Genomic DNA, 16,178 nt, shown 5'->3' with positions numbered 1-16,178 from the left:
CAACCTGTCCTTTTTGTACAGCTCAAACCTCTCCCACAAGAGATCCCAATGATCTAAGAATCTGAAGCCCTGCCCCTGCAACAGCTTCTCAGCCACACATTTATCTGTCAAATCATCCTGTTTCTACCCTCACTGGTGTGTGGCACAGGCAGCAATCCAGAAATTACTACCCTGGAGGTCCTGTTTCTCAGCCTTCTGCCTTGTACTCTAAATTCTCTCTTCAGGACCTCTTTTCCTTCCTATGTCATTGGTACCAAGATATCTGGCTGCTCTCCCTCCCCCTGTAAAATGCAGTGGGTGCAATCCAAGATGTCCCTGACTCTTGCACCTGGGAGGCAACATAGCATCCGGGTGTCCCGTTCTCATCCACAGAATCTTCTGAATGTTCCTCTGGCTATTGAGTCCCTTCTCACTACTGCTCCCCTCTTCACCCTCTTTGCCTTCTGCACCACAGACACATGCTCAGACCCAGTAACCTGGTCTCCATGGCATTCCTCTGGGAGGTCATCCCCCAACACATTATCCAAAACAGTATACTTATTATTGAAGGTAATGGCCATAGGAGTGCCCTGCACTAGCTGCCTATTCACATTTCCATTTCTACTAGCAGTCACTCAGCTACCCACCTCCTGCAACTTAGGGGTGACTACTTCCCTATAATGATCTCCTCACTCTCCCGTAAAAGCCGAAGGTCATCCAGCTGCTGCTTCAGATCCCTAACATGGTCTTCAAGCAGCTGCAGCAGGATGCACTTCACACAGATGTAGTTTCCTGGGGACTCTGGGTCTCTCAGGACTCCAACATCCGGCATGAAGAACACACAACAACCATTTACTACACTCAGTACAGTAAGAGAAAAAAAGATTATGATGTTTAGATGGAGATGGTACTGGAAATAGGAATTGGGGTTACCCATGATTTTATTGGATGAAAAAACAATAATATAGGGTCAAATGGCCTACTCCTGCTCACTTCCTTATTTTAGGAGTTTCCTTCCAGTGGCTTGGCTGGCTCTATGCCTCTTCTGCCACAGCAGAACACTGCAACATGACAGGATCATTATTGCTCCAGGAGAGAAGCATTGACTTGCATGATGGTCTTCATATGGATCATACATAGTGTGAACATTGAGGGGCTCATTGCAGGGAGGAGTACCTCTCAGCACAACACACAGACAAATGGCCATTTTCAGTGAGATCAGTCAAAATCTTATTGAATGACCGAGCAGACTCATGGTGTCAAGTGGTTTAGTCCAGCTTTGATTTATTATGTTCTTTGTTTCCTGCAGGGAAGACTTCACACCACAGGATAAATGGTTTATGCAGCAGCCTAGAGAAATAAATTAACCAGTAACTGACCTGTAGGGAGTCGATTCCTTTAAATGGTACAGGTAGAGGTCCCTTCCTCCTGTTGAGCAAGTGTTGCTCTATATGTGGTTAAAGTTTAAGCCAGAACTTGAATTTCAGTTGAACAGTGCTGTAATCATGCTGGTAAATGGCATGTTCTGCTAATTCAATAAACATGCTTCCAGCAGACATTCATTGCTGTCCAACAACTTCAACCTGACTGCATCTTTAGTTGTTCTGCCTGGAAATAGTCATGCTCACTGCCTCTTCCATTCTGAGAATCTAAGACCTCTCAAAAGCAGATGTAAAAATCTGAATTTTACACGACAGAATTCCATGAGATGCATGCATGCAAAGTTCAGCATCAAATCATCGTATTATTTCAATGCACTAAGTATTACCACAAACAGAAGGTAACAAATGGTTGAAATTATTTTGAATTTGGTTCAAATTAATTACTCACCAATGACATCCTCTGTAAAAATTGCCATGGTTGATTAGTTTTTGACAATGTATTTCACTCCATAATTCATCCTAGCCATGTCTCATCCTTAGCAATCCAACCATAGCCAGAGTACTTACAACACTGCAGTTTCTCTTTAAATACCAACTATATAATTGTGGAATCTTTCATATCGCTGTCATTGACCATCTTTGTCTTCAACACGAGGTACATTGGTGAAATTTTCTGAAGAGGTTACATGAATTTTAACATCACTGCTGAAGACCAATGCTTTCAGCCTCTCCACTGCTGGACATAGAATAAAAGATGTCCACAATTGTGCAAAAGTCTTAGGCATGTATATATAGCTAGGGAGCCTAAGATTTTTGCACAGTACAGTATACAATGTCTTTCCAGTTACTAAATAGCACTTACTACCACTGAGCTAATATAAAGATAAGTACTCTTATCCCAGCTTTCCAACCAACCTTCTGTGTTAAACAATATACAATACTTTGCAGAAGTCCTAGGCACCCTAGGCATATATTTAAGCCTAAGACTTTTACACAGCACTGTAGCTCTCGTTTGACACATTGATCTTTTAAAGGTTATGCTGGTAAAATATTGTTTTAGTTGTCACTTAATAAATTTTTACTCAGAATTGTTTAAATCATTTTCTCTTCAGGCCTCAGAAAGTTCGATCTGGGCCACCCATTGAAAACTGGACCCCATCTTGCTCTGGATGTGGACAACAAGATCAAGATAGATTATTTTGCACATGGGAAACCAATACGCATCCAGCCCATATCGAGTCAGGACCTGCAATTCATTGCAAATAAATTGGATGACATTCAAGGAGGAAAGAACACAGTTATAGCCTTCACGATCTGGTGCCATTTCAATACTTTTCCGGTAGAGCATTACATCCGACGACTACAGAACATTCGAAGGTCAATTCTACGCTTGCTGGGTAGAAGTCCTGATACAGTAATTGTAATAAAGACAGCCAATGTCCAGGCCCTTTCACAGGGGATTAGTCTCTATAATAGTGACTGGTTCTCCTACCAGCTTGATTTAGTGATGAGAAGGATGTTTGAGGGCATCAATGTGGCATTTGTGGATGCATGGGAGATGACTATAGCCCACTATCTGCCACATGAACTACACCCCAAGGAAATCATCATCAAGAATGAAGTATCTGTGTTCCTTTCATATGTGTGTCCTTTGAAAAAGGGTTAAAATGCTACCTGAACCTTTTTCATCCTGAGAATGCTATATGTTTATAATTTGAATTCCAAGAACATTTTTTTTAAATTATGTCATTCAGGTCCTTTGAAATAATCAAAAAAATTGTAAACTCTTCCCTTTCTGTTCTGATTTTAAAATTAATAATTTTCCACATTATGATCAGGACTTAGGTGAAACAATAGGAGTGTGGTACATTGTGAATCTATTGGGAAAAAGTTGCTGAATCAAGTTAATACAGAATGGAATCAGAATCAGGTTAAGGTTTATTATTCCTGAATCATGATGTGAAATTTATTGTTCTGTAGCAGCAGTACAGTGCAAAGACATTATTTTATAAATTGCAAAATAAATAAATATTGTAAAAAGAATAATGAGGTTATGATCAAAGACTGGATGAACGTGGCTCTTTCGGCTTCTGTACAGTACTGGGTAAAAAATCTTAGGCACATATATATTGCTAAGGGGCCTTTTGCACAGTACTGTATTTCTCAATGAGGAGCATTGTTAATCTGGCGGGAGCAAAACATGTCGGGAATGACAAAGGTGGAGTCCCACAGGAGAGGTGTGGGACAGGTGGCAGAGAAGGAGTTCCGGGGGCGTTGGTGCAGGTGCAGACACACACAGACCTGAGACACCAGGCAAAGTCACTTGATTCCAAACAATTGTTTTATTGATCATCATAAAATGTCTTTCTGGTGCTTCCTGCTCCCTCCCTTTTCCCTTCTCTTTTTCCCAACCACAATTCCCCTCCCCCTGTCACCCTTCCCACTTTCAGTCCACAATAGAGACCCATATCAGAATCAGGTTTATCAGCATTCACATGTGTTATGATTTTTTTATGTGAGGCAGCAGTAGAGTGAAATACATGACATTACTAGAGTACTGTATAAAAGTCTTGGGCACCCTAGCAATATATAAGACCATAAAACCAAAAGATATAGGGAAAGAATTAGGCCATTTGGCCCATTGAGCCTGATCTGTTATTTCAACATGGCTGATTCATTTCCCTCTCAGCCCCAATCTCCTGCTTTTTCCTTTCCTTGTATCCCTTCATGCTCTGACTAATCAAGAATCTATCAACCTTTTCCTGTTTGAACTGCTTCCGTCTGGTAGGCGCTTCAGATCCCTCCAGACTAAGACTAATAGGCACTGGAGAAGTTTTTTCCCTACTGCGGTCACTTTGCTGAACAGTTAACTGCCGGTTAACTGTCAGCTAACTATTACTTGGGTTGCACTACTTGAATGTATAATCTATATTTTCATTTATATTTATTATTATTATTGTTATGAGCAGAGAGACAACATCTGCTGGAAGTAAATTCCTTGTATGTGTACAGGTACTTGGCGATTAAAGTCTGATTCTGATTCTGATTCTGATTCTGATTCTGATTAAATATACACAAAAACTTGGCCTCCACAGCCACCTGTGGCAATGAATTCCACAAATTCACCACCCTAGGGCTAAAGAAATTCTTCTTCATCTCCATTCGAAAAGGAAGTCCCTCTATTCTGAGACTGCGTCCTCTTGTCTTGGACTCCCCCATCATCCTCTCCACATCCACTCTATCGAGGCCTTTTAACATTCGATGAATTTCATAGAGATCCCCCATCATTCCTCTGAATTCCAGTGAGTACGGGCACAAATCCATCAAAAGCACCTCATACAATTGGCCTGTAAAATATAGGAATCATTTTGATGAATCTTTCTTGTATATCTTCTTTCTTATATAATCGGCTAGTTAATGCTCAAACAACAAAGACAAGGTTTTCTTTCGCTTAAACAACTTTATTTTCATCGACAACTTCTAATAGGGGCACCATTTTTATACCCACAATACCCCCTTTCCCCCTCATGTGCATGCCCATTACAGGGAAAGTGCACATGCCTACCTAATACTTAGATAGCCGAAATGAACAGAACTGAACAATCTCCTATCCCTTTTCATATATTCTTTTTTAAAAATTAAAAACAATTTAAAAATAATTCAAATGTCCATTAGGACATGAGATCTAGATCTAGCCCTTGATGTTGATACAATTCCTGAGGTGCCAAATGTCTTCACTAACTGCTTTTAACGGCACAAGAGCTGGCTCTCCCTTTTTTGTGAGATGGTCAGCAAGTTTTCCTTTGTAGTTGACTATAGTGCATGAGAGATTTTCTGTGTTTAGACAAGTTCTTTGATACTGCTCATCTCTTGCCAAAACCTCTCTTCTGTAACTGACTGGGTGGATTTGATGGTAAAGAGTAGTTGTCTATGACACAAGTTAATTGTAGACTGTCCTTTGGTTCACCATGGAAAGGCTCAGAAGAGAGTGTGGCCAGATAAACAGTATTGTTAATACCTTCAAATTTTGTGAGGGTTTCTCCTGCCAGTGTACTACTGTCCTTACAACTCTTTCAATGCTTTTTGATTGTCAACAATCTTCCCTCTTCTCCCATCAATAAAATGTCCCCTTGAGTCCCTCCATCTGGAAGACTCCCAAGCAAGGCAGCACTGAAGACAACGAGCCTCAGTGAGCTATCTTTTCCAAGCTGTTGCAACTTCAAGACTACCTTTTCAGATTCAATTCTGCACATTATTTTGTTTGCCTCATGTGAAGTTTGTACTGTGGCATTTTTGTGCTGGATGCCAAGTTGCAGGCATCAAAGATGATGTCAGGTCTGCTCTGACTTGCCGCCCACGGAATCTGACCCTACTTCGACTTAAGTTGCTCAGCTTTAGCTTCTACGTATGGCACGTGAGGATTCCATGCGGATTGTATGAAGATTCCTTCTTGGTGCAGTTGTACTGTTCTTTCATAGCAAGGCTGTCTGTCCCCACATGGCATGTCATGTTCCTCATGTCCAACCTCAAAGGCTGACTTTAGCTGAGAGATACCTGTTGTGGCAAAGTTTTCTGAGCCTCCCCATATGAAGTTATCTATATGACAGGCAAGTACTCCAATCACATGACATTCTGAATGTCAACACTAAAAACCAGCTAGATCTACTTATGGCATCCTTCCTCCTGATTTCAACATTATTTCCTTGATCTTTTTATACAAGCAGAGTGATGCATCTGCTCGACCATATGCACACTTTTTGAGTTTCCACCGTGTTCCTTCACTTCTGGCTTCATGTAGGGGTTGAATGTAAATATCATTTGACAGACCATTCTCTGTAAGAATGCAGATTCTATGTCCATGCAATGGGGCTGCCAATGCTTTTGATGCATCACTGAGAGAAGTATCACGGAGAAACTCTGTTGCACATGTCTGTGAGTCTTTTCAGAGTTCGGAGTTCTTTTATGTTCAGTTCCTCAAAACCACTAGCCACCAAGCTCGTGTAATTCCTGTTGGAGTCGCTATCAGGGTACACACCCATCTTGTAGACATTGTCTTTTGAATCTGGCTTCCTCAAACACTCCATTACTTCTGTAACTACTGATTTCATCCTGTTTTGCAGATTCAAGCATGCAGTGCTGAAGTATGTCTCCCAACCTATTCACTCCCTGTAGGGCCCTCTGGAGTAGGTGGCCTGTCAACCAGTACAGAGAGAACATTACTGCAAGAACTGTATGCTATTGTTGTCTTTGTTTCAATGTTAAAGTTCTCTGCTGTATTTCTGAATTCATCCTTGTTAAATTCACCGCTGTTTTCACTGAATACTTTCCAAGGTGGGCCTTGCACACTTGTCCAAGAATGGATGAAGTTGTTTTAACTATATCTGAGCTCTCTTTGTGTTTACAATGCTACCAGCACTGAAATGTGTGAACTCATCAATGATGAGTTCCCTGCTCCAATTCATATAGGTCCCTACACTCCCTGCTCCAGTTCATGTAGGTCTATGGCTCCTGTTTCATCGTATTCAGATGCTGGTGGCAGACCAACCTCAGGCTTGATCTTTCCAAACTTTTGGCATGTCTGATAGCTTTAGAATGGAAACATACTCTGCATTTTTTATCTCCTGAAGTCCTAAGCAGTTCCTGAAGTGCATTAGTCGAAGTCTGTCCAAACTGCTTGTGAAGTTTGAAAACAGTTTGCATTTCCCATCTACATTCATGTTTTCTGTGACAGTACTTCATTCTCACATTGATTCTCAGTAATGCCTTTTTCTTGAATGATCACACAGTAATGTCCAGGGCTGGTGAGCTCAAGAGACACTAGTAAGTCTCTTCAGTTTGCCAGACCTGGCCATTACTTGCTTGCTCATTCTCCATATCCAGGACTGCCCCTGCATTCTTTGGGGAGAATTTACTCTAGAACAATGGAACGTTTACTGGTACCACCTTTGTTTCAATGTAACATTTTGTATGCCTTATTTTTGTGGGAATTTTCACTCTTTCGGTGGAATGTATATTCTTTCCATCTCTAAATTAGAATGCTTTGTTACTAAGTGTATCTGTCTTCAACAGTTTCTGCACTTCATTCCGGTTTAGTTCACTTACATAGTTTTCAAGCCATTTTTCTCCACACACTGTGCATGTGTATGCAATATCAATATTAGAGACTCTACCACCAAAATCTCTGCCTCAGATTTCTCTGCATTAGTAAGCGATTCCTTTGTGATCTGGCACTCTTCTACATCTTCACATTTGCTATTTTCTTCAGCTAGCCTAAGTTGTCTATCCTGTGCAGAGAGTTTCTTGCCCAGTGGTAAAAACTTTGATATACCACACAATTTGATCTTCTGCCATACTTGTTTATTAGACTTGTGCCAGGTAATGGTGCACTTGTCTGGTCCCTCTGGGACCTACACTTGCTATACTCTCATTTCTATTCAGTGAAGTATGTCGTTTCTGGACTCAAACCAATTCTGACTGTTGTCTTGGCAGACTTTTTTCCAAAAAAATTCTCTTCAATGCCAACTTCAGAGATAAAACTGTAAGTTCTGTACATGCAGTTAACACTATGTCTATGTATGCAGTATCCAACAATTTAAAAGCAATACAGTATCAGGAAGTTCCATTTATATTTACACATGCAACTGGACTTTAGTTCAAAATCAATAATATAATCAGTCATATTTTTAGAATTGTCTCTGTAAGTTGTCTTAAAGTCTAAATATGCCTCATAAATCTGATCCTTTTCTTCCTTCAAAAAACATAGTCGAGTATATTTATTAGCATATTCATGCCATCATCTTTGTTCAAGTCTTCCACCAAAATTCTCATCCTGGTCTCTTTTGTTCTTCCCAAAAGCAACAGCACAATGGTAAGGGCCTGCTTGTTCTTTTTGAGCTTCGTAACAAGAGTCCATAGTCCAATTTCATTTCTCCAGCTTTCGTAAGGCTTGCTCTCTTTGAATTGTGGCAGCATCCTAGAATTGGAAACCATCCTCTGCTACCACTGTTAACGCTCAAACAACAAAGACAAGGTTTTCTTTCACTTAAACAACTTAGTGTCATCAACAACCTCCAATACATGAGGGCTGGCATCCTTTAGACTCACAATACCCCGCCTCCCCCCTCACATGCACTCACATAACAGGGAAAGTGTACATGTCTAATAAGTACTTACCTAGCCCAAATGAACAGAACACAACACAAAACTGTTCACAATACTCCAAGTGAGGCTTCACTAGTGCCTCATAAAGTCTCAACATTACATCTTTGCTTTTCTATATTAGTCTTCTTAAAATGAATGGTAACATGGTATCTGCCTTCCTCATCACAGAGTCTACCTAAACATTAGCCTTTAAGGAATCCTGCACAAGTACTTCCAAGTCCCTTTGTGCCTCAGATTTTCCAATTTTCTCACCACTTAGCAAATAGACTACCCTTTCATTTCTTCTACCAATGTCCATGACCATACACTTCCCCACACCATATTCTTTCTGCCATTTTTTTGCCCATTCTCCCTAACTGTCCTTTTGAAAACTCCCTACTTCCTCAACATTACCTGTCCCTCCATCTATCTTCATATTATCCCCAAACTTGGCCACAAAGCCATCAGTTCCATCATCCAAATCATTGATATATAATATAAAAAGAAGGGGTCCCAATACAGACCCCTTTGGAACACCACTAGTCACTGGCAGCCAACTAGAAAAGGCTCCCTTCATTTCCCCTCTTTGCCTTCTGCCTATCTGCCACTGCTTTATCCATGCTAGTATCATTCCTGTAATACCATGGGCCTTCATGTGTGGCACTTTGTCAAAGGCCTTCTGAAAATCACAACATCCACTGATTTTCGTTTGTCTATCCTGAGTGTTATTTCTTCACAGAATTCCAACAGATTTGTCAGGCAAGATTTTCCCTTAAGGAAACCATGCTGTTCAGCATATTTTATCACATGCCCTGAAACCACATCCTGACGATCAACTCCAACATCTGCCTAACCACTGAGATCAGAATAACTGGAGTATTATTTCATTTCTTCTGCCTCTCTCCCTTCTTGAAGAGTGGAGTGACATTTGTAATTTACCAATCCTCTGGAACCATTCCAGATCTATTGATTCTTGAAAGATTATTATTAATGCCTCTGCAATCTCTTTAGCCACCTCTTCCAGACCATCTGGTTCAGGTGACTTATCTCCCTTCAGACCTTTCAGCTTCCCAAGCACCTTCTCCCTAGTAATGGCTACCTCATTCACATCTGCTTCCTGATGCTCTCGAACTTCTGGAATACTGATATTGTCTTCCACCGTGAGGGCTGATGCAAGATACTTATTCAGTTTGTTAGCCATTTTGTTGTCCACTATTACTACCTCTCCACCATCATTTTCCAGTAGTTCAATTTCTACTCTCACTCTCTTACATGACATATATCTGAAGAAGCTAGGTATTCTCTTTAATATTATCATCCCGATTACCTTCGTAGTCCATCCTTACCTTCCTTATGACTTTTTAGTTGGCGTCTCTTGGGGAAAGAAATGGGCAGCCAGTAAAGTGTACCCCGCTGGCTGTTCCTCTGAATTATAAGAATACCATTTTGGATACTACTGGGGGAGGAAATAACCCACTGGTGGGAAGTGACAGTGATCGGCTCTCTGCTACAGAGTCTGGCACTGTGGCTCAGAAGGGAGGGGTGAAGAAGAGAACTGCAGTAATGATAGTGATTCCATAGTTATGACTAGACACAAGATTCAGTGGACATGACAGAGACAGCCAGATGATATGTTGCCTCACAGGTGCCAGGGTCAGGGGTGCCTCAGATCACGTCTACACATTCTAAAGCGGGAGGGTGAGCAGCTGGAAATCTTGGTACATATTGGCAACAATGACAGAATAGGAAAAGGGAGGAAGTCCTGAAGAGAGACTTTAGGGAACTAGATAGAAAGCCAAAAAGCAGGATCTTCAGGGTAATAATCTCTGGATTGCTGCCTGTGCCACATGCCAGTGAGAATAAGAATAGAATGATTTGGCAGATGGAAGTATGGCTGAGGAACTGATGTAAGGGGCAGGATTTTAGAATGCTGGATTATTGGAATTTTTTCTGGGGAAATATTACATGTACAAAGGGGACAGGTTACACCCGAACACAAGGGAACTTACACCCTTGCAGGCGGGTTTGCTAGAACTATTGGGGAGAGTTTAAATTAATTTGTCAGGGGGATGAGACACTGAAGGATAGGGCTAAGAATGGGGTAATCAATATTTAAGCAAAGGAAGTGTCTAGTGAGACTGACAAGAAGGACAGACAGATGATATGTCAAAATTTCAGTCAGTGGGACAAAATTGAAAAAGGGTGATGAACACATGACTGAATGTGCTATATTTGAAAGCCACAGCGCAAGCAATAAGGTAGATGATCTTGTAGCCCAGGTGAATATTGGCAGCTATGATGTGGGCATCACTGGATAGTGGCTGAAGGAAGATTATTGTTGGGAGCTTAACATCCAATGATACACCTTGCATCAAAAAGGAGAGGCAGGTTGGCAGAGGGGGCAGGGTAACTCTGTTAGTAAACAATGAAATCAAATCCTTAGAAAGAGGTGACATAGGACTGCAAAATGTAGAATCTTTGTGGGTAGAGTTAAGGAACTGTAATGGTAAAGAGACCCTGATGGGAGTTATATACAGCCCTCTGAACAGTAGCAATAATGTGAACAAAAAATTACAAAGGAAGATAGGAAATGCATGTCAAAAGGGCAAAGTTATGATAGTCATAGGGGATTTCAATATGCAAGTAGATTGGGAAAATCAGGTTGGTGGTCGGCATAGTTAAGAACAGTCAAATGCTACGGAAATTCCGGTGGCCTCATCAGTGGCAGGAGCAGTGTACAGTGAGGAGGCTTCTCACAGATCAGTGGTGCTCATTTAAAAGGAGAGCTTTGTGAGTGTTCGGTGTCGTTCCAGCAGCTGAATCAGCAGCGGGGGCAGCACACAGTGAGAAGGTTTCTCCGAGGTCAGCGGGAGCAGCGCAGAGTGGAGTAAATTAAAGTACAGTGGGGACAAGTGGAGCGGCCATTGTTGGGAGTGGGCCAGAGTGAAAGTGGGAGTGTCAGGCTTCGACTCAGAAGAGGTGTTGGCTCAGGGCAAGTTGTCCACATAAGCTTGTTAAGTCTCCCTTTTGTCTTACTGAGCCAGGGTACTTAATGTAGTTAAAATGGCCATAATGTGTTCTTCATGCAGATGTTGTAGTCCTCGGAGAATCACAGACTCCAAGGGAACATGTGCATGGTACATCCTGCTGCAGCTCCTAGAAGAACGTGTTAGGGATCTGGAGCAGCAACTGGATGACCTTCAGAGTGAGGAGATCCTCGATCGGAGTTGCAGCAAAGTAGTAGTCCCTAAGTTGCAGGAGGCGGGTAGCTGGGTGACTGTCAGAAGAAGAAATAGGGAGGTGAATAGGTAGTTAGTGCAGAGCACCCTTGTGGTTATTTCCCTCAATAATGAGTATACTGTTATGAGGAATGACCTCCCAGGGGAATGCCATGGAGACCAGGTTACTCAGACTGAGCATGAACATTTTTGGGTTCTTATCTAGGAAAAGATTTGCTGGCATTGGAGATTGTTCAGAGGAGGTTCACAAGGATGATTCCAGGAATGAAAAGGTTATCACATGAGGATCGTTTGATGGCTCTGGACCTGTACTTGCTGAAATTTTGCAGGTTGAGGGGAATATTTCATTGAAACCTTTTGGACATTGAAAGGCCTAGACAGAGCAGATGTGGAAAGGATTTTTCTCATGGAGGATGAGTCTTGGACAAGAGGGCACAGCCTCAGGATTGAGGGGTGTCCACTTAAAACAGAGATGCAGAGAAATTTCTTTAGCCAGAGGGTGATGAATTTGTGGAATTTATTACCACAGGCAGCTATAGAAGATTCAGAAACTTTCAAAAGCCAAGAGAAGGCAACAAAAGTGTCATGAGGATAGTAAAGATGAAATATTAAGTTAAGCTAGCCAATAATATCAAAGAAGATACCAACGTTTTTTCCAGATACATTTAAGAGTAAAAGAGAAGCAGCAGTTGATGTCAGACCACTGGAAAATTACACTGTAGAGTAATTATGGGGGACAAGGAAATGGCAGATGAACTGAATAAGTATTTTGCATCAGTCTTCACTGTGGAAGATACTAGCATCATACTCGAAGTTTGAGAGTGCTGGGTGTAGAAGTGGGTGAGTTACTATTATTCAGGATAAGATGCTTTGGAAGCAGAACGGTCTGAAGGTAGATAAGTCAACTGGACAAGATGGACAGCAACCCAGGTACTGAAGGAGACAGCTGAAGGCATTAGTAATGATCTTTCAAGAATCAATAGATTCTTACATGGTTCTAGAGGACAGGAAATTGCAAATAACACTCCACTCTTCAAGAGGGAGGGAGGCTGAAGAAAGGAAATTATAGGCCAGTTAATCTGACCTCAGCGAACTGGATGAATTCAGGATCAGGAAGTAGGAAATTGGGTGACAGTCAGGGAGGGGAAAGGGGTTAAAGAGCCAGTGCAGCGTACCACCATGGCCATCCCGCTCAACAACAGGTATATCACTTTGGATATTGTTGGGGGTGATGACCCAGCAGAGCAAAGTCAGATTGGTCAGGTCTCTGGTACTGAGTCTGGCTCTGTGACTCAGAAGGGAAGAGGGGAGAAGAGAACGTTGTAGTGATACGGGATTCATTAGTTAGGGGAACAGACAAGAGGTTATGTGGGTGAGAATGAGATTACCAAATGATATGTTGCCTCCCAGATGCTAAGGTCCAGGATATCTTGGATAAGCTCAGGGTATGCATCAACACCTGGAATTATGACATTGTAGCCATTAGTGAGACTTTGTTGCAGGAAGGACAGGACTGGCAGCTCAATATTCTGGACTTCTGTTGTTTTAGACATGACAGACTGGGACGGATTAGAGGAGGGGTGTTACTAGTCAGGGAAAATGTCATGGCAGTGTTCCATCAGAACAGACTGGATACCTCGACTGGTGAGGCATTATGGGTGGAACTGAGAAAAAGGAAAGATATGACCAAGTTAATGGGGCTATATTACAGACCACCCAACAAATTTGTAGAGAGATTGCAGACAGTTGCAAGAAACATGAGGTTGTTATAGTAGGTGATTGAACTATCCACATATTGACTGGAACTCCCATACTGTAAAAGGACTAGATAGAATAGAGTTTGTCAAATGTTTTTGAGGAAAGTTTCCTTAATCAGTAGATAGAAATCCCAGTGAGAGGGTGGGTGATACTGGATCTGCTACTAGGGAATGAGACAGGGCAGGTGACAGAAGTTTGTGTAGGGAACACTTTGCATCTAGTGATCACAATGCCATAGCTTCAAAGTAAATATGGAAAATAATAAGTCCGGCCCGTGTTGAAATTTTAATTTGGAGAACAGACAATTTCGATGGTATTGGAAATGATCTGGCAAGTGTGGAAAGGGACAGGTTGTTTTCTAGCAAAGATACATTTGCTGAGTGGGAGGCCTTCAAAAACAAAATTTTGAGAGGACAAAGCTTGTGTGTGCTTGTCAGAATAAAAGGTAATGCTAACAAGTTACAAACCCACAACGCAAAATACCAGACAGTACACCATATGCAATTAAATGATTGAACTTCATGAATCTTAATCTGAAGATAGCATTAGAAATGAAAATAAAGAAGGGCCCAATTCAAGGAAAAGTTAACAGTGCACAATGGAGCTCACTCAATTGCCATTCATCCACCATCGATCTCCGCCGAGCATCACCAACCTTCAGACCCTCAGATCCCAGTCCACTCCATCTGGTCATCTACCAGCTCTCTTCACACTTGTCTTCCCTCTTCATCTCTCCTTGACAAAGACTGTGAAAAACATCCTTCCAGGTTCACAAGACAGAGCAACGATCTCTGATTGGCTAACATGCATAAAACAGTCCTGTTATCTCCAGCCATAACCCAAACATTGCTGCTACAGCGAAACTGTTACCTAGCAGTGAACATTACAGAGAAGCCATTACATTAGCAGTGAATCCTTACAGCGCGTACAGCAGGAAAACACAAATGAGGTGCTTATGGGATATGTGAAATGCAAAAGAACACTTAAAAAAGAAATCATGAGGGCTAAAAGAATGCATGAAGTTGCTCTGGCAGATAAGGTAAAGCAGAATCCCAAGTGATTCTACAGATATGTTAAGAGCAAAAAGATTGCAAAGGGCAATATTGGTCCTCTGGTAGATCAGAATCATAATCCATGTGTGGAGCCAAACTGATGTGGGAACTCTTAATTTTTTTGCATCTGTATTTACTCAGGGGATGGACACAAGAATGTATAGGAGTGAGACAAAGTGGCATCAACTTCATGGACCCTGTTCAGATTACAAAGAAGATGCTTGCTACCCTGAGGCAAATCAGGGTGGGTAAATCCCCAAGGACACTTACGGTGTTCTTTCAAGCCCTATGGGAGGCAAATGCAGAAATTGCAGGGGCCATAGCTGAGATATTTAAATCATCGTTAGTGACAGGAAGGGTACAAGAGGATTGGAGGATAACCAATGTTGTTCCACGGTTTAAGAAAGGCTTTAAAAAGAAACCAGGAAATTATAGGCTGTTGAGTCCAACGTCAGTTGTGGGAAAGCTATTGAAATGTGTTCTAAGGGACCGGATATATAAGTATTTGGATAGACATGGACTGATCAATCTTGATTGGTCAAGGCACAGAGGGATATGGAGAGAAGACAAGAGTTGGGGCTGAGAGGAAAATTGGATCAGCCATGATGAAATGGTGGAGCAGACATGATGGGTCAAATGAACTATTTCTGCTCCTATATCTAATGGTCTTATGATTAAAGATAGTCAGCATGGCTTCATTCTTGGTAGGTCATGTCTTACCAGTCTTACAGAGTTTTTCAAGGAAGTTGCCAGGAAAGTGGATGAAGGCAAGGCAGTGGGTGTTGTCTACCTGGACTTTAGGAAGGCATTTGACAAGGACCCACATGGGAGGTTGGGCAAGAACATTCATTTGCTCAACATTCAAGATGAGATAGTAAATTTGGATGAGATATTAGCTTTGTCAGAGGTGGCAGAGCATGGTAGTAGATGGTTGCCTCCCTGACTGGAGGCCTATGACTAGTCATGTGCTGTAGGCATTGGTGTTGGGTCTATTGTCGTTTGTCATCTATATTAATGGACTGAATGATAATGTGGTTAACCAGAATAGCAAATATGTGAATGACACCAAGATTGAGGGGTACAGTGAAAAGCGAAGAAGGCTCTCATGGCTTGCATCAGCTGAGAAAATGGCAGATGGAATTTAATGCAGACAAATGTGAGGTGTTGCACTTCGGTGGGACTGACAAGGGTAGGTCTTACACAGTGCACAGTAGGGCACTGAGGAGTGTGGTAGAACAAAGGGATCTGGGAATACAGGTCCATAATTCATTGAAATTCATTGGCACCACAGGCAGATAGGGTCATAAAGGAAGATTTTGGCACTTTAGCCTTCACGAATCAATGTCATTAAGTATAAGTTTTGGCATGGACCCGATGCGTCAACAACACTTCCGTTAAGGGAGCCGCACATACCTGAAACAGAACCCTACACCGGAGATCTGGGGAAGTGCCGGGCTTTCCTACTGCAATGCTCCTTGGTGCTCGAGCAGCAGCCATCCACGTACGCCATGGACAGATCCAAAATAGCTTACATTACGGGGTTGTTCCGAGGAAATGCCTTAGCATGGGACACCGCGGTTTGGGATAATCAGCCAGAGACCTGATCTTCCTTCCACAACTTCATCTCA

At 41.9% G+C, this 16,178-nt stretch overlaps 1 protein-coding gene across 4 annotated transcripts in view; it reads left to right on the top strand.

Annotated features, from left to right (window-relative positions):
• Positions 1–4,384, top strand: part of LOC132393390 (NXPE family member 3-like) — a 143,598-nt gene extending 139,214 nt beyond the window's left edge. For all 4 annotated transcript variants that reach the window (XM_059968533.1, XM_059968535.1, XM_059968534.1 and 1 more), the window contains one exon: positions 2,474–4,384. In XM_059968533.1, coding sequence (XP_059824516.1) covers positions 2,474–3,027 — 554 coding nt within the window. In that variant the 3' untranslated portion in view covers positions 3,028–4,384. The remainder of the gene's footprint in view (positions 1–2,473) is intronic.
• The last annotated feature ends 11,794 nt before the right edge of the window (positions 4,385–16,178 follow it).

The sequence above is a fragment of the Hypanus sabinus genome, chromosome 4, assembly GCF_030144855.1.
Source record: "Hypanus sabinus isolate sHypSab1 chromosome 4, sHypSab1.hap1, whole genome shotgun sequence".
NCBI classification, from domain to species: Eukaryota; Metazoa; Chordata; class Chondrichthyes; order Myliobatiformes; family Dasyatidae; genus Hypanus; species Hypanus sabinus.
The sequence above is the reverse complement of the archived record's forward strand: the minus strand, read 5'-3'. Positions and strand labels throughout refer to the sequence as shown.